The 18,882-nt window shown below is 34.9% G+C and overlaps 1 protein-coding gene across 1 annotated transcript in view; it reads left to right on the top strand.

Moving 5' to 3' along the window:
• The window catches only part of LOC101893044 (uncharacterized), a 365,837-nt gene that overhangs the window by 330,585 nt on the left and 16,370 nt on the right, over positions 1 to 18,882 (top strand). The window contains exons 3-6 of the mRNA XM_059122121.1: positions 14,243 to 14,299; positions 14,359 to 14,505; positions 18,394 to 18,587; positions 18,690 to 18,789. Of these exons, the coding sequence (XP_058978104.1) occupies positions 14,493 to 14,505; positions 18,394 to 18,587; positions 18,690 to 18,789 (307 nt within the window). The 5' untranslated portion in view covers positions 14,243 to 14,299; positions 14,359 to 14,492. The remainder of the gene's footprint in view (positions 1 to 14,242; positions 14,300 to 14,358; positions 14,506 to 18,393; positions 18,588 to 18,689; positions 18,790 to 18,882) is intronic.

Genomic DNA, 18,882 nt, shown 5'->3' with positions numbered 1-18,882 from the left:
ATGTTCCTTTAACGGCCATTCAAATTTTCACTCTCCCACATGTCACACACACATACCCATACAAGAGTGATTGCGTGCAGACATTATGGATATGCTGAGTAGCCACGTTCTATTTTTTTTTTTTTTGGGGGGGTATAGATGTATGTTTCCTTTGCTTAAATGTGTGTATCCTTTGTTTTGTTTATTTTGTCGTCCTTGTAAAACTAAAGTTAATGATTTTTTAAATGCTTCCAAATTAGTGAATATTTAAAACCAGACTATTAACAAAAATGAAAAAAAAAGTTTTTACTTTAATTTATAAAAGCTTTTGTTATAAATTTAAAAATTGTTTGCTCTTGTTTCTTTTATCTACAACGCTGATTAATTATAAGGCAATTATTTGGGACTGGCTGTTAAAGACCACGACACGTTTTAACTTTTCAGACATGGTCATTATTTTTGTTAACAATGGATGCAAGTTTAAATTGGAGGGAAATTCAAAAATACATAATTTCGGGTTTTGAATACATCAAAGTTAGAAGAAATTAAATACCAATATTATTACTCAATAGAAAGTGTAGAAATTTTTCAGGTTCTTAAATAGATTTTTGTATAAATTATCCTTCAATACACATTTTTAGACATTTTAAACACTTGATTTAATAACTAAATGTATTGGACAAACGGAATGAGTTAAAATTTAGAAATTTGGAATGAGAGTCTATAAAGGAGTCTTGGAATTTCCAAAAACTCTGTGGTGCATAAGTTTTTGGAAATTCAAACTTTATGGAAAATAAAGTTCAACCTTGATTTCCAAAATACTCCAGACTTCCAAAATGATTTCCAAATACTCCAGACACAATAGTCCAACGGATTAGTGTCCGAAGATTTTGGTGGCCATTGTGGGCTGGAAATGAAGCGAGGGGCCTCATTTTGTAACCTTTCTTGGGTGGCGCGTGCTGAGTGCGATGGTGCTGAGTTCTGTTGGAATTCCAAGGTCTGCGGCCACTCTCCAGAATAATATTCGGCATTTATTCTGATGCAACGATCGATTAATACGAGCGGAGAACAATCATCGGCTGTTATGGCGGCCCACACCATCACCATAGCCGGTGCTTGAGTTCTGGTGGCCAACCTAAGGTGCACATTCCCAGCTGACCTCTTTGGCAAGTAAACACGATCATTTTGTTTGTTTACAAACTGCTGGACAACGAATGTCGAAGGAGTGTACCAGTATATTCCACCTTCACACCAGACCTTGAAGTAATAAAAAATATTGTGTTATTTGAATATTGTTTTTTCGCACCTGATCTAACACCGATACAAATATTGGGATTTGCAAAGATGGAGCTGAATCGGTTCATCATTTTACTTTCTGTGCAGTAAACCAGTAAAGAAAGTCTTAAAGTCAGGCGGGGCCGACTTTATGATACCCTAAACCACTTTACTAATTTAGTAGAGCTCCGCATAACAATTAAACGTTTTATTGGGAGAATTCAATTATACACGCCATGATTATAATTTAAAGTTCAAAGGACAAAATATGCCGAAGCATTTGTATCTTTTAAATTCGGACTTGTATTGCCCATTTGGTGCACAATTAATTTGAATCGGATAAAGATATATATGGGAGCTATATCCAAATCGGAACCGATCTCGATAAAATTTGGCAAAAATATTTCTGAGCTGTATTTGATATATTTCCCTGAATATCGTTGTTACGGAGTGCATATTACGGCTGTGGGTAACAAATATAACAAATCGGATGAACAGTATGTATGGGAGCTATAGCTATATCTTAACCGATCTTCACCAAATTTTACATACTAGCTTCTAGACTCAATTCGGTCATAAGTGCCAAATTTTATCCCATTCGGGCAAACATTAGACATTTGGTGCACAATCAAAGGTAAATCGGACGAAGTTATATATGGAAGCTATATCCAAATCTGAACCGATCTCGATAAATTTTAGCAAATTTTTTTTTTGAGCTGTATTTGATATATTTATATATATGGAGCTACAGCTATATCTGAACCGATTTCGATCAAATTTGGCATACTTATTTTCAGGTCCAATCTGATCGTACGTGCAAAATGCCATACTATTTGGGCTGATATTAGAAGTTTGGTGCACAATAAAAGACTTTGTTTACAGAAATACATGGACAGACGGACATGCATAAATCGACTCAGAATGTGATTCTATGCAGATCATCAAAAGGAACTATGGGTCTATCTCGTTTCTTTTTTCCTGTTACAAACAAATGCACAAATACATAATACCCTGACCACCTTGTGGTGTAGGGTATAAATATATATGTAAAGTGAAGGATGTAGTCGATATAGTCCAAATCTGGTACGTTGAATATTTATATCATATTTATTTAGGTCCGATACGAAATGGACAACATTTATTCGGAACCTACTCTATAGAGTATACTTTTTAACTTGGATTTTTTTCATTTTTTTTATTTTTAAAAGCTGTCGATGTTACAAATGCATCAATTCATCGGTTGTTGGTTTTGACTGAACTTTCTGTATAGGCGAATTTTAAATTGCAAAGCAATAAAAAATTTATATTCATTATGACTACCTTTTTCAAGTCAAAAGATGTCGTTGAAAACTAGAGGAAAAACCTGGGAATTCTATAAGGAGAAATAAAATAACTAAGCACATACCACATTCTTACCTGACATTTGAAAGAGGTTTCACTATCTCTCTTTTAAATCAAAAAAGGAACTGATTCAAACGGCATTAGCAATTAAATTAGAATTGCCGCTCATTTTAACGCATCACAATATCTTATTAGAATAGTTGCTGTAAACTTGAATTCTCATAAGAATTTTCGATATTAAATTTGTCGATATCCATTTTTTTAATTTTTAATATTTCACTAACAAAAACAGCAAAAAATTATATTGCATTGCAGATAGAAAATATTATACCAACATAATTTCCAAACGACCAAAGTAAATAATCGCATTGCTTTTGGTTGTGGCACCACTGCCAACCGAAGTCATTCCCATTTGAAAATATGGTTAGTGGCTTCTTCCGCAACGGAGAAAAAAGTTTGTCTTCGAGTTGGTGGATATTATGCGTGCCTTGCAATGCATTCAAGATCATTTGTTTGTCTTTTGGCTATAATTTTGGCCCCCTTTCTTTTGTTTCCAGAGTCTCAGAAGAAAAGAAAGTTTTTTCTCGACATAAACAAACAAACCAACAAACGGTTATATTGATTCTAGTACTTTTAGATAAGCAAACATCGCCATAAGAGGAGCTTATATAGGTAAATAATGGGGTGGATGGGAGAGAATGTATGTAGAAGAAATTGGGAATTATTTGTTAAGTGGGGTAAATTGACTGACATTGTTTTCCTAAATTTGTCAGATTAAGCAATTTTTCTGAAAAAATATCTTTTTTTCTGAGTATATAAATATAATTTGTAAAAAAAAAATATTTTAACATTTTTGAAAAAAATATGTATTTTCTAAAAAAATCTATGGAGCGCTCAGTACGACAAAGTTGTAGAGATTTGACTCGCATTCATTTGGTAAAAATAATAATTTCCCATTTCGCTATCCACCCTCTATTGGACCACCCCAATATTCGTTCATAAAGTTAACTTTAAAACTTTACTTACCAAGTACTTGTTTGTGTTGAAGCACTGCTGCTTGCCCGCCCATAAGCCAACGAGTCATTGAGAGAGTATATTTTCCCCTCTGTTTAATGGAGACCTTATCTTCAAGTTTCTCAACGTGTTTTTAAAAAATTTTTGGAACAAAAATATAAAATATGAACAGCTGTCTTATCGCGATGGTATAGAAATTTTCACGTGTTTTCCCCTTCAAATTGTCAAGGCGATAATCAGAATTTATAAAAGTATCTGCAAACAGGGATTTCAAATATTAATATTGAAAATGATTATTCTGCCAAACTCTACACATAAAAAGATAAAAATATAGAGAAATGGGATCCATTTCAACCTAGATCTCGGTATAGAAGGTCTTCTATAGCCATTAAAAACCTCAAGGTCTTCTAGAGGCAATGATATACCTCAAAGTCTTCCATAGCCAATAGAAGACCTGGAGGCATATTATACGCCATAAAAGGATTGGAGGACTTCTTAACGCCATAGAAGGATTGGAGAACTTCTAAACACCATAGAAGGGTAGTAGGTCTTCTATACGCCAAAAACGGCCTAGAGGTCTCATAGGCGCCATAGAAGACCTGGAGGTCTCCTAGACGCCTTAGAAGACCTTGTGGTCGCCTATACGCCATAGAAGATCTGGTAGTCGCCTATAGGCCATAGAAGACCTGGAGGTCTCCTATACGCCATAGGAGACGTGGAGGTCGCCTATAGACCTGGAGGTCTCCTATACGCCATAGGAGATCTGGAGGTCTCCTATACGCCATAGGAGTCCTGGAGGTCTCCTATACGCCATAGGAGAACTGGAGGTCTCCTATACGCCATAGGAGACCTGGAGGTCTCCTATACGCCATAGGAGACCTGGAGGTCACCTAAACGCCATAGGAGACCTGGAGGTCACCTAAACGCCATAGGAGACCTGGAGGTCACCTAAACGCCATAGCAGACCTGGAGGTCTCCTATACGCCATAGATGACCTGGAGGTCTCCTATACGCCATAGATGACCTGGAGGACTCCTATACGCCATATATGGCCTGGTGGTGTTCTATATGTCATGGAAGACCTGGAGGACTCCTATACGCCATAGATGACCTGGAGGACTCCTATACGCCATATATTGCTTGGAGGTGTTCTATATGTCATAGAAGACCTGAATAAGTCTACTGACTATAGAAGGCCTTTAGGTCTTCTACTAGCCGTATAAGACCTTTAGGTCTTTTACTGGCCGTAGAATACCTTGAGGTCATCTACAACCTATAGGGCCTTGAGGTCTCAATTGGCTCTAGAAGACCATGAGGTCTTATAATGGCTAAATAAGACCTTGAGGTATTCTCTGGGCTACAGAAAACATTGAGGTCGGGCTACAGAAGACCCTGAGGTTTTCTTCGGGCTATATAAGACCTTAAGGTCTTCTTCGGGATTCTTTTAGGTCTTCTATTGTTTATACAAGATCTGGGCTACAGAAAACCATGAGGTCTTTTCTGGGTTATAGAAAATTTTGAGGTCTTCTCTGGGCTGTAGAAGATCTGGGCTACAGAAAACCATGAGGTCTTTTCTGGGCTATAGAAGATTTTGAGGTCTTCTCTTGGCTATAGAAGACGTTGAGGTCTTCTCTTGGCTATAGAAGACGTTGAGGTTTTTTCTTGGCTATAGGAGACCTTGAGGTCTTCTCTTGGTTATATAGGACCTTGAGGTCTTTTAATGGCTATAGAAGACCTTGAGGTCTTCTAATGGCTATAGAAGACCTTGAGGTCTTCTAATGGTTATAGAAGACCTTGAGGTCTTCTATTTGGTATAGAAGACCTTAAGGTTCTACTATCCACAGAAGACCTTGAGGTCTTCTACTATCCATAGAGGACCTTGAGGTCTTCTACTGTCCATGTCTTCTATTGGCTGTGGAAGACCTTGAGGTCTTCTATTGGCTGTGGAAGACCTTGAGGTCTAGTATTGGCTGTGGAAGACCTTGAGGTCTTCTATTGGCTGTGGAAGACCTTGGTCTCCTACAGTCCATAGAAGACCTTGAGGTCTTCTATGGGCAGACAGGTCTTCTGTGGACAGTAGAAGACCTTAAGGTCTTCTGTGGACAGTAGAAGACCTTAAGGTCTTCTGTGGACAGTAGAAGACCTCAAGGTCTTCTATGGACAGTAGAAGACCTCAAGGTCTTCTGTGGACAGTAGAAGACCTCAAGGTCCTTTATGGACAGTAGAAGACCTTGGTTTTCTACCTTAAGGTCTTCTATGGACAGTAGAAGACCTCAAGCTGTAGGCCGGATTAAAGGACCAGATTAAATTATTTTTATTTATCAATTTTAAAAAGAATAATATTTGAAAGTATTGCCGAAAAATAAAGAAATCATGAATGCAGTTCCTATTTACCTTATTGGGAACTATGTTACGGAGACATTTATTTCTGGCAAAGTATTCCATTTCAACACATTGTCAACATTATTCTGTCATTTATCATTAAGGAAACTGTTTCATTCCCAGTAGAACAATGTGTAGCCATTTGTTTTGCGAAAATCGTTTTCATTGTTTCATTTTGTATGTTTTGTTTCGTCAACATATCAGATTGCTTGCATTATTTAGTAGTTTTTGGACAGAGTTGCCATATTTTGGAGTTATATTGGTACCAAAATTTATATCGAACCCTACTTTTTCTGAAAAGGAATACAAATCTAGTCTATAACCACGCCCTTAAAAATACTTTAGTTCAAATTTTATTCACTGACATAAAACGAAATGGCAACTTTGGTTATAACTCCTGGTATGCTCTGCTGCTCAGCATTCGAGCAATGCAATAAAAGTCAATCTCACGTTCTTTGTTTGGTCTATGATTCTAGGATTTCTCTGTACGAGTAGTTGGTTGTTTGTTTGGATGCCTGGCTGGCTGGCTGACTTAGTCGGTTCGTTAGATGGCTAAATGGCTGGATGAGGTTGGCTATTTAGCTCACTTTCTTGGTGCATGCATGGTTTGGCACTGGGCCAACAAAAAAATGCAACAATCTGAAAATGAGTACAATTTCGGTTAGTAGTTTTTTTTCCCTGACACCGTTTTCGGTGTTTTTCTTGTTGCGGTCTACGGGCGCTGTTGGCGCAACACTGATGTTCTGTGTTATTTCGTTGTACCGGAGAATACTCTGCGGCGGTATTTCAGATTAGATTTTGATTTTTTTCCGTTGGTCTTTTCTGCTGAAATGATTGTTGTCTGTTTTTTATGGCTATTTAAGAATGAAAAGAAGAAATACGAACTGCAGGATGCTAGAAATTTGCTGCAGACAAGTTTTTTTATTTGTTGTTTTCAGATTGTATATTTATGAGTTAAAAAAAGTTTATCGTTCCGTTAGCGGTACTGGCATTGTTTGTTCAATGACAGAGAACGCATAAACGTGCCGAAATAAACAATGGGAATATAATTTGGGATTTTAAATTCGGTATTTGAAATGCGAAATGTTTTGCTTATGAGAATAGCTGCTTAATTTGCCATTAAATTGAACTCAATTTAAATGTTATGTTATGTTGTTGAAAAATGGGAATCAAGGTCTTCTGTAGACCATAGGTAACATTAAGGCTTTCTATGGCGAATACCTCCGGGTCTGCTATAGCGATTTTTTATAAAAATTTTGATTTTGCTTAAAGCTTATGCACTATCGAATTTGATTGACACTTCAAACATCGTCATATTTGTATCAGACTTAGGACCGATGCAAAACATTGACAATATCGCCCAAACCTTGTTTTTCCGCTCCCACAAAGGGCCAAAAATGTGAAAAAATAAATTTTGAACGCCTAGACGAAACGGCTGCAGTTAGAATCTTAAAATCTTTGTTTAAGAGTCACTCTTAGTCCGAAGGGGTAGGATAAAGATGGGTTTTTGGAAATTCAAACTAGAACGGTACGAAATGTATTAAAAGGTACTAAACATGGCACCCTTTGCATTTGAGGAAGTACTAGAGCTAAGACTCTTAAATTTTGAATAGGGGCCACTGGTATGATAGATGTATCAAAGGGTTTTAGGAAATTCACACTATAAGTGTACCAAAAGTACTAGAAAGTAGCACATTTGGTACCATTTCGTATCATATGAACGGTTAGAGGTAAAAACTTGACATTTGGAATGGGATTTAATGTTGAGAAGGAGAGCCGATGTAAGGAGGTAGTTTTGGAAGTGTGTACTCATGTGTTAGGAAAAGTGCTAAACGGTACTAAATTTAGTACAATTGATATTGGAAGACCGGATTGAACTGGAATAGTGAAATTTGAAACGAACACTACTGGAGTGTGGAATTTATATATGGAGGAAGTTTCGAAATTTGTACTTATGTGCACGAAAAGTACTAAATGGTACTAAATTTGGTACAATTTTGGTTCACCGATAGAACTGGAATGCTGAAATTTAAAAATAACATAACTATTTCATTGTAGGACGGATATATTTTGGAAATTAGTACTTATGTGTACTCAATGATACAAAATTTGGTACAAATTAGATTTGGGTCAACCAATAGAGGTAGTGTCCTGAAAATTGGAAAAAGGATTACTGTCGAAGTGAATGATTGGTATTTGTAGGTAGTTTTGGAAACGGATGGAGCTGGAATCCTGAAATTAACATTTATTGTGGAGAGTAGGATTGGTGAATGGAGGAAGATACGAAATTTGTACTTATGTGCACGAAAAGTACTAAATGGTACTAAATTTGGTACAATTTTGGTTTACCGATAGAGCTGGAATGCTGAAATTTTAAAGTAAGATAACTATTGCATTGTATGACGGAGAGATTTTGGAAATGTGTACTTATGTGTACTAAATGGTACTAAATTTGGTACAAATTGGAATTTATTTAAATTTGGAGGAACGAATGGAGCTGGAATCCTGAAATTAACATTACTGCCTGAGTATAGGATTGGAATATGGATATAGTTTTCGAAATTTGTACATAAGGGCACGAAAAGTATCAAATGGTGCTACATTTGTTACAATTTAAATTTTGGTTGAACCAGTAGAATTGGAATCCTGAAATTTGAAAATAAGATTTCTATTGTACTGTATGAGATAGGTAGTTATGAAACATTGTACTTAAGTGCATTAAAATTTGGTACAATTTGAATTTTGGATGAACCAATAGAGCTGGTACTCTGAAAATTGGAAGTAAGATTACTATCGGAGTTTAGAATTTATATGTTCTAAATAAATTACAATTTGTATTCTAGCGAAAAAAGCAGAGGTGGAATCCTAAAATTTGGAATTGGACTTATAATGAGACTATCGGATTGCGGTATGTAGGAGGCTTTGAAAATTCGTACTTTTGTGTACTAAATGGTATAAAATTTGGTACAAATTGGAATTGTGCTTAGCCGATGGAGCTGGAATTCTGAAATTTTAAACGAGAGTCAGTGTAGATGTACCAAAGGGTTTTTTTTTGGAAATTCTAACTTGAAATTTAGAAAATGTTCTAAAATTTTACTTCTAACATGAAATTTTGATTGGTGTCCCTGTTGTTCACCCAATACCAAATTGTACCAAATCTAGTGCTATTTAGTACTACAAGTCCACAAAAAGTACTAAATAGTACTATAGTACTGGTACAATTCGGTATTGGGTGAACAGATAGTGGTTGAAATCTGAAATTTAGTATTAGGGTCGCTGTTCGTATGGTAGCCTGGTCATATGGAGGTGGTTTCGGAAATGTGTACTATAATAGTACGAAATGTATCTGAGATTGAGATATGGTGGTGGTTGTGGAAATATGTACCATAATTATATAATTTTACAAAAAAAAAAAAATACTTAATTGTTTAGTAATATCGTATTGTGTGAAGGAGTAGAGCTGAAATATGCTATTGAAAAAAAAATAGAATTCGTTTAAAATTTTGTTAATATCTTATATATACCAAATACAGGAAGTTACTGTTATTTTGGGCTCTATACGAAAACGTGCACCTGCATAGAAAATTTTATGTCGCAGACTGTAATACCCATTAGGAACTTCAAATACCAAATTTTAAGCTTTCCGCTGAATAGTGTCGCTAAAATCAGCAAAATACAGAAGACCTGGGCCTGTATAGGGAATTTTGTCACAGGCTGCAGTACCCGTTACGAACTGCAAATACAAATTTTGAAACAATTCCGGTGAATAATGCCGCTGAAATACCGAATATAGGGAGCCTCCCTTATATAGGGGTTATACAAAGACCTAGACTTTTTTCTGCCACAGGCTGTAGTACCTATTATTAACATTCATTACAAATTTTTAAACAATTCCGGTGCATATTGTCGCTAAAATCATAAAAATATCGAATATAGGAAGATCCCATTTTCTAGAGGTTATACCTGAAAATCCTGCAGACCAAAGACACATCTGAGTAAAATTTTATCAACCTGCTTCAATTCGTTCAGAGGCTAGAGTGATTTCCACAGACGGACAGACATCGCTAAATCGACATAGAATATTATGCTGATCAGGTTTCTTTTTGGAAAGTTCCAAAGCTGAAGAAAGTCAATTTCTCAGTATACGAGAGTTATACTTTATAACTGAAACAAGATAAAACCAGTAAAGAAAGTCCTAAAGTCGGGCGGGGCCGATTTTATGATACCCTACACCACTTTGCTAATTTAGTTGAGCTCCACATAACAATTAAAAGTTTTTGTGAGAGAATCCAATCATACACCCTATGATTATAATTATAATTTAAAATTCAAAGGACTAAATATGCCGAAGCATTTGAATCTTTTAAATTCGGAATTGTATTGCCCATTTGATGCAAAATTAATTTGAAATCAGATAAAGATATATATGGAAGCTATTTCCAAATTTGAACCGATCTCGATAAAATTTAGCAAAGGTATTTCTGAGCTGCATTTGATATATTTCCCCAAATATTGTTGTTACAGAGTGCATATTACGGCTGCGGAGGACAAAAATAACAAATCGGATGAACAATATATATGGGAGCTATAGCTATATCTGAACCGATTTCGATCCAATTTGGCATAATTATTTTCAGGCCTAATTTGGTTATATGTGCAAAATTCCATACTATTCGGACTGATATTACACGTTTGGTGCACAATAAAAGGCAGATCGGACGAAGATATATATGGGAGCTATATCTAAATTTTTACCGATTATCTCCAATTTCTATAGGGTTCGTCCTTGGGCCAAACAAATGTTGTTTGGAAAATTTCATCACAATCGGATAATAAATGCGACCTGCATTTTGTTCACAAGAATGCATGGACAGACGGACGGACGGGCGGACAAACGGACTGACGGACTGACATGCATAAATCAACTCAGAAAGTGATTCTATGCAGATCATCAAAAGGAACTATGGGTCTATCTCGTTTCCTTTTGCCTGTTACAAACAAATGCACAAAGACATAATACCCTGACCACCTTGTGGTGTAGGGTATGATGTAATCTAATGTAAACTGTATTAATTTATTAAATAATTAATTTTATTTCATTTATTTATATTATTTATTTTTTTTTTTAATTTATTTATATATTGACATTTCAATTTTTGTTTATTTTTTTGCAGGTGACGTTAACAGGTTAATATCAATATGTACCTCCATGTTGTAACTGAAGATGCAGTTTTGCAAAAATTTGTTTTATTTTTGTTTTTATTTTTATTTGAATGAATTACTCAAGTTATGTACCTTAAAACGGTGTATGATATGCTGTATTGTTGTTATTTTTTGTTAAAGTATATTTTATATTATTAAATTAATAAAAAAATTTGCATTTATTTAATGTTGTGTTTAATTTCTTATGATTTTCATAAAATTTGTGCTAGAAATGGACGACCATCACGCAAATTAAACTGACTTGGATAGGATTATGCCAATTTAGCAATAAAATACCCAATATTATTTCTATAATTCAAATTAGAACTGATTTTCTAGGAGCTTAAAATTCAAATTAATTGCACGGCTGCTACGCATTTTACTGGCGCACACACACACTCTACGGAATTAACACTTTGAATACAACAGGCGCCTCTCACTTACACATACTTACCGATTTACCGATTTACAGTGTATTTTGTTGCGCCTGTAAGCATGCTTTAGATTTTAATGAACTGCACTGACAGGAAAAACGGTAACACTGGCAATGATGCGTAAATAGCGCCATCTATTGAAACGCATGATCCAAAATGGGAAATTTTTTTTTTGAATGTCAAATTTTGACATGTTTTTACTGAGGAATGCAGTTATACAGACAACATTTTCGCAGAAAACCAATTTAACGGAAATACGTCAAGCCCAAGGGGGAATTTTATGTCACTCTGGTCGTGTCGGCCAGTTTATTCCCCACTCTGATTAGGACATACAATGACATTCGAAGGAAGCAAAATTTAAAGTAGTGTACGAAGAAAGACTATTTCGCTTAATTTTTTCTAATAATTCTATATAACACGCTAGCTGTGTCCAATCGTAATATTTGCACAGAATGTATGTGGGCATTTTTCTGTTAAAGACCATTACAAGCATATAATTAACAATTAAAAAAGCAGTTAAGTTCGATCGAGCCGAAATTTTAATACACTTCAACCTTTTGAAGGAACTTGAAAAATTTCAACAAAAGTCGGTAAAAATATCTCTCAAATGAAGCCCAGTGGGCCAAATTGTAGCCTTCATCTCAGTTTGTTCAAAAGAAAGCATCATAACAATAGACATACAGACAGATATCGCTTATTACGAGTATTTCGAGGAGTTACAAACGGAATGACAAAATTAATATACCCTCCATAGAATGGTGGATATAAATAATGGGTATAAAAACTGAAATCCCGTCTTCTTTTGTTATATTTTATAGTCAATACTCCTTATAAGCAGCTGTTTAAAATGTATGTTTAATAAAACCGATGTCTGTTATAGCCATGTTTTACTGTAATAAAAATGTCAAAATTCAGCATCCACAAAAAAAATCGTCAATTTTCAATCATGTGATTCAATAGATGGCGCTATCCGCATGTCTTTGCCAGTGTTACCGTGTTTCTTATTATAGTGTTTATTTTATAACTTGAAGCATACTTTCAGGCGTAAAAAAATGCATTACAACCTACATTCAATTGAAGAATAGGAAAACGAAAACTATTTCTTTTTTGGCGTAAATTACATTTATTTATAACAAATACATTATTTTATTAAACTAACTTAAATTATTAACAAAATCTATTTATGTTACAAATCTGTGTCGTAAATCCCAAGAAGTTGCGAATCCAAGCCTATAATAAAATAGAAACATTTATTAGTAATATTTTATTGAAACACAATATAATATTTAATACTTTATAGATCATCATTATACATTTTTCTGGAGAAGAAATATGGTGTTAATATATTACAATTGTTCCAAATACAATAATGTCCCACTTCACCCATAGTATGAATAAACCCCTCCATTAAACAGGATTAAGCAAGTTAAAATATTCTGTAAAGTTATTTGCCATAAAATTTTAGTGAAGGTCCCATCAAAACGCCAGGAATTTATAAATATTAAAAACTCATTTTATGGTTAAGGCCTTACTTCATGCAAGTTTATGCCAATTTATCCTAAAACCCAATTTTTATAGATTATTTCAATGACATAAATATAAAAATTCTTCATTAAATTTCACAATAAGTGACTAAAAAAAACTCTATTTCTCTGTCTGGCTATATAACTCCATCGAGGTCCCGCCCCAAAAAGGGGCAACATTTTGAATAATTATAACTTTTATACAATGTCTTGTAAGGGTCCGATTGTCCCCAAATTACACACATCCCAATATTTCCATCCAGCCAAGATACGTTTAAAAGATCGGATCATTCCTTCTGGTACTTCCCTCACAAAGGCTCAAAGCTTTGAATAACAAAAACGATCATAAAATCTGAAATAAGCACCAGGTTCTTTTCATATTTCACACATCCCATTATTTCTACTAGTACATGATCTGCTGTGGAGGTGGAATATATCGATCCATTCCTTCTGGTACCTCCCCCACAAAGGGTCAACATTTTCAATATCCACGAAGCACATAAAACGCGAAATTAACATCCGATTACATGAAGGCTTTGCACATCTCAATATTACCATCAACACAAGATCCAGTATAAAGGTGGAAGAGATGGGACCATTCCTTTTGGTATTTCCCCCATATAGGGTTTACGATTTTGAAAAACAAAACGCTCAAAGAAAGTGAAATAAGCATCCAACTTTCACACATACAAAAATTTTGGCAAACATAAGATCTGTTGTGAAGATGACATATATCTGCGAACCCCTTCTCGTACCTCCATTACAAAGGATCACAATTGTTAATACTTTTATCTGTCATAACTTGCGAAACAAATCAGCGATTCTTTGCAACTTGATATATCTAAATATTTCTTCTAACCAGAAATCTGATATAAATATGTAATTTATCGGAATTTATGATTTCGTATTAAATAGGATATAAATGTTCGATTTCTTTAAATGTTGCACATACCAATATTTATATCGACATTAGATAAAATATTGAGGGTAAACATCTGTAGGCAAAGCCGACTGATAATTTTTAACTTGTTATTTTATTCGAATATATTACATATTTATTGATGGAATTTATTTCTTTCCTTTTCCTTGCAGTTTTCAAACTGGAGAAAATATTAGCGGGTGTTGATTCATCGCCAGGAGTGTCAGAAGGTATGTTACACAGACAGCAACATTTTCCCTTCAATTTTATGATATTTCGTCCTCTTCAGAATGGGGCTCTGGTTGGAAAGGTACAAATTTCATAGTGGAAATCGAAGAGACTGCATCTGCCTCACCCATCGACACAGACTATCTGAGCAGTCGAGAAGATATCGTCAGCACAGAGACAGTCAACGCTACAAATATGATGGCACAAGGTGAGTACAAGGGACAAAAGAGGGCAACTAAACCACATATGACTCAATATTTTTTAAAGGAGCAAATGAAAATTAATTTTAAAAATAAACTTTCTCACGCCCCGCAACCCTACCTTCCATCAAAACCAAGTATTTATTTTGAAAAAGTATTGGGCTTTAGTCGACGAAATATTTTATATAACAAAAGGGATTCTTTGGGAATTATTTGGCAAAATAAAAAAAAAACAGAAATGAGAAATAATGTGAACACATATTTCAAAACAAGACCTCTCTTCTAAGGACAATATAAATTGTTTTGGTAGCACTCTGACCCCTCTCTTATGGAAAAAATATTGCTCGTGTTCCCTTCTGATTGAATAAATTTTAATTTGATTCTCTACTCAGGTCTTGTTACCACATGAGTGAAAGTCAGCCGTATATGAGAGGGGGAGAGATTCACATTTTAATTTTGACAAAAAATCATCATCATCGACAACGTTGTCATCGTCCTGAGCATCCTTAACAAAATCTTTTCAAACAAACACAAAAAGGGAAACCCCAATATTTTGTCAACCAAAAATGCCTTTTCTTTCTTTTTTCATGGCTCCATGGCATTGGTGTAGGTGGAAGATACACTGAACCTTGCCTTAACAAAATTCAACGGATATACACCTCCTCCTCCTCACCCACATCCTCTTAAGCTGTGATGAATTCAATTAATTGAACAAAAAAAAAAAAAAAAGATAAATAGTACCATTCGGTTTTGCCGACAGATGTATACCCCCAGCCGTGAGTTATGATTATTCACACTGTTGACCCTTTGTGGGGGAGGATCTGAATCAGTTGGCCAATATTGTCAAATTCGTATCTGACCTAAGTCTAATATAAATATTAAAACGTGCAATATTTGGACTATATCGTCTACATTTTTGGAAAATGTGGAAATTTGTGTGCGGTACCAGATATAGCGGACCGAAGTATTCCATTTTCATAATTCATCTAATACAGTCAAAAATATTGATGCGTGCAAAATTTAAAGGAAATCTAACATTTGTATTCTATTTTATTCGAAATAAATTCCGATGAATTCCATGTTCCTATCATATTCTGGTTGAGAGAAATATTTAGATATAGCAAATCGTAACGAATCACTGACATGTTTCGCAACTTATGACAGATAAAAATGTTGAAAATTGAGACCCTTTGTGGGTTAGGTACCAGAATGGGTTTGCAGATATGTATATATCTTCTTCACAACAGATCTTGTGTTAGCAAAAATGTTTGTATGTGGGAAATTTGAGGAATGGATGGGTGGATTTGGATACTTATTTCGCTTTCTTTGAGCGTTTTGTTTTTCAAAATCTTGAACCCCTACCTTCTTTAAAACAGATTTTAGTTTCGCGCCTTATGAGCTTCATGGATATTCAAAATGTTGACCCTTTGTGGAGGAGGTACTTGATGAAGTTTACGGCTATTAAGATATGCAAAGTCTGAATGGAATCGGACATGAGTTTCGCGCCTTATGAACTTCATGGATATTCAAAATTTTGATCCTTTGTGGAGGATGTACTTGATGGAGTTTACAGCTATTGTCCTTTTTCGCACCTGACCAAGCACTGATGGAAATATCAGGATTTGCAAAATTGGATCATCCTTTCTCTTTGTGTGCAGTAAAATATTTTTGTTTTTGAAAATGTTGATCTTTTGTTGGGGAGGTGGGAGTCGGCCGATATTGCCCATTTCCGAACTCGATCATAGTTTGATAATATTACGATGCACCAAGTTTGGGCCTAATCGGATACTCCCTTCGAGAGTTATCGGGAGCACTAGCCTGCAGACAGACAGACAACGGACTTTGCTAGATCGACTCCAAATGTTCTGAAACGGATTTGGTCCAAAAAGACCTATGGTCTAAAACCGTTATTTCAATGAGGCACGTTTTGGCCGAATCAAATGACATATATCCTCTCTAGCAATATGGCTGAGAATATAAAAATTTCATACAGCGAAATTTGATGAAGAATATTTTTGTCTTTGACATTGACATTTTAAAATGATACTCTGTTAGAGATTTTTGCACAAAACCTAAAATGTCTTTTAGGAAAATCTTAGATTTCAAATGTCTTCTGAGACTTTTATGTCAAATAAATTTCTAAAATATTTTGACATTCATGGGGAGTTCTTAACAATATTTTGGAAAAAAATTAACAAAAAGATGCGTTTGTTTGAGTGTTAAATTTTTTCACCAAAATAATTTTCGTATTGACGAAGTCACCTAAAATGTGAGAACTTCAAAGAATCTTAATCCGATTATTTCAAAAAATTGGGGAGGGGAAAATTTGTAAGTCACTCAACAATCTTGAATTTAATAATCGACGAATTGAATTTGAAGTGCTCCCAATTTCTCTTGGGAGGTCTTAAAAGTTATTGTCTCGAACAATCACAACAAGGCCTTTGTGGTTTTTGAACATATTGTCTTCAAAATCCCTATAAGGGCATTGGGAATCATTTCTGACCCTTTGTTTTTAAGAGCGGTTTCCAAATCCTAATTTTGAATTCACGACGAAGACATTGGGAGTCCTTGAAGATCACATCTTGGAATTTACGACAAGAGTAATGTGTTTTCGGCAATTCTTTTGAAATTTCTTTTTCTTTTGAAAATTCTTTTTTTTAAGCGGACTTTAAAAAATATAATTTTTAAAGGACTCACGGTTACATTGGCTATTGATCACTAAGACATTAAAAATTCGATTGGGAAAAAAATTTTACATTGAAAATTCACAACAACGGCTTTGGGAGTTCTTGAAAAATTTTGCATCTAAAATCTTCGATTGCGATAATTAAAGTACCTCACAATTCGTGTTTCATGAAGACATGAGAGTAACTCTCCCTCTCTCGGTAAACATTGTGTGTGTATTCTTCTCGAAATTGAAAATCATGAAATCACACAACCGGGCCTCCCACTTTGAAAACTGAAAAGCTACTGACTACAAGTGAACAGTTCTGGTGGTGAGTTTACTGATTGATGGTGAGTCTTATATACAATATTAAGATTGCGTGCAAGGTGTGTTGAATTTTACATGGGTCATGTTTTGGTTAACCCTGCTTTAGAGACCCCAAAAGGTTGTATTTTAAAAATCCACGACAAAACCTTAAAAATCTTTTCTTGAAAATATTTTATTTTTTTATTTATATCTTAATCACATCCATCATTGACCGTCAAAAATGTTTTATTTAAAATCCACTGCAGGGGTATCAACGATTATATCTTTCGAAATCCTTTACTTTATAACCTTGACGGACTATTAAGAATCTATACTCCACAAAAATAAATTTTCAAGAGATTTCATTCGTTCTTCACAATTCACGACTTGGCTTTGAGGGCTTTAAACATTAAATTTTCACACAAAAATAAATTAGGTACTACAAAGGCTTGAAACAGTCACACAAGTTAATTTTTTACACTGACTTCAATAACAAAGCGTTACAAAAAATCACCCAAACGCAATTGATACCAACCAACATCAAATACCACTCACAAATGAAACCAAAACACACACCGCTCAAACCTCTTCGATTGCCCGATGAACTTCAAAAGCCAATTTCTTTGTTGAAATGCGGCAAACATCCCACATCACCGACAGACCACAAAGCGAACCACATTTCATTCGCTGTTTGTTTTGGGTATCCTGCGGTTGTTTGTTTCTGTTACTTTTTTCTATTTTGATGGATTGACTCCTTTCTTGTTTGAAAATCCTTTGAATAAATATTTTCTTTAAAAATTATCCCATCCCGTCATGCTCACATCAACGGATATCAACATAAAAAATGATTGATATTTATTTGTAGAAAAATATTTACTTCTATTTGCCCTTTAACACATTTTGGTTTTGTTTTTTTTTTTTACAGGACCCAAAATCATAGTACGCACCGAAGAAGTTCTCATTGTTGGCCTAGTGCTGATGCTGTGGGTCGGTGCCATTGTCCTGTTCTTTAATCGCTGGGGTAAAATTCGTATGCTGGAACCCTATCAACCGAAATTTCAACAACAACATCGAGCTTCCTGTCCATTATCGGATATCGATTCAATAGCACCACATCAGGTGAGTTGGATTGTTATAATTATGCTTTTTAATGTTAATTGACAAATAATTATTGTTATCTGATTTTATGTCTGTTTACATTTCTTCTTCCCCCCCTTCCAGCGCACATCGGTTTCACGCATGTCAATGGGTTTTGTGAATAATGTAAAAAATATGCCATGTCAATTTAACGCCTATAATAATCCAACGATATATCCCAAAGGTAAGTTGACACAATTCTTGCATTGTATTGGTAATAATTCAATTCGGTATCGTGCTTTAATCTCTCTTTGTGCTTAATTCGAAATGTAAACAA

The sequence above is a fragment of the Musca domestica genome, unplaced genomic scaffold (genome assembly GCF_030504385.1).
Source record: "Musca domestica strain aabys unplaced genomic scaffold, Musca_domestica.polishedcontigs.V.1.1 2, whole genome shotgun sequence".
In the NCBI taxonomy this organism is placed as follows: domain Eukaryota; kingdom Metazoa; phylum Arthropoda; class Insecta; order Diptera; family Muscidae; genus Musca; species Musca domestica.
Note: the sequence above shows the minus strand (reverse complement) of the source record. Positions and strands in the feature narration are given on the sequence as shown.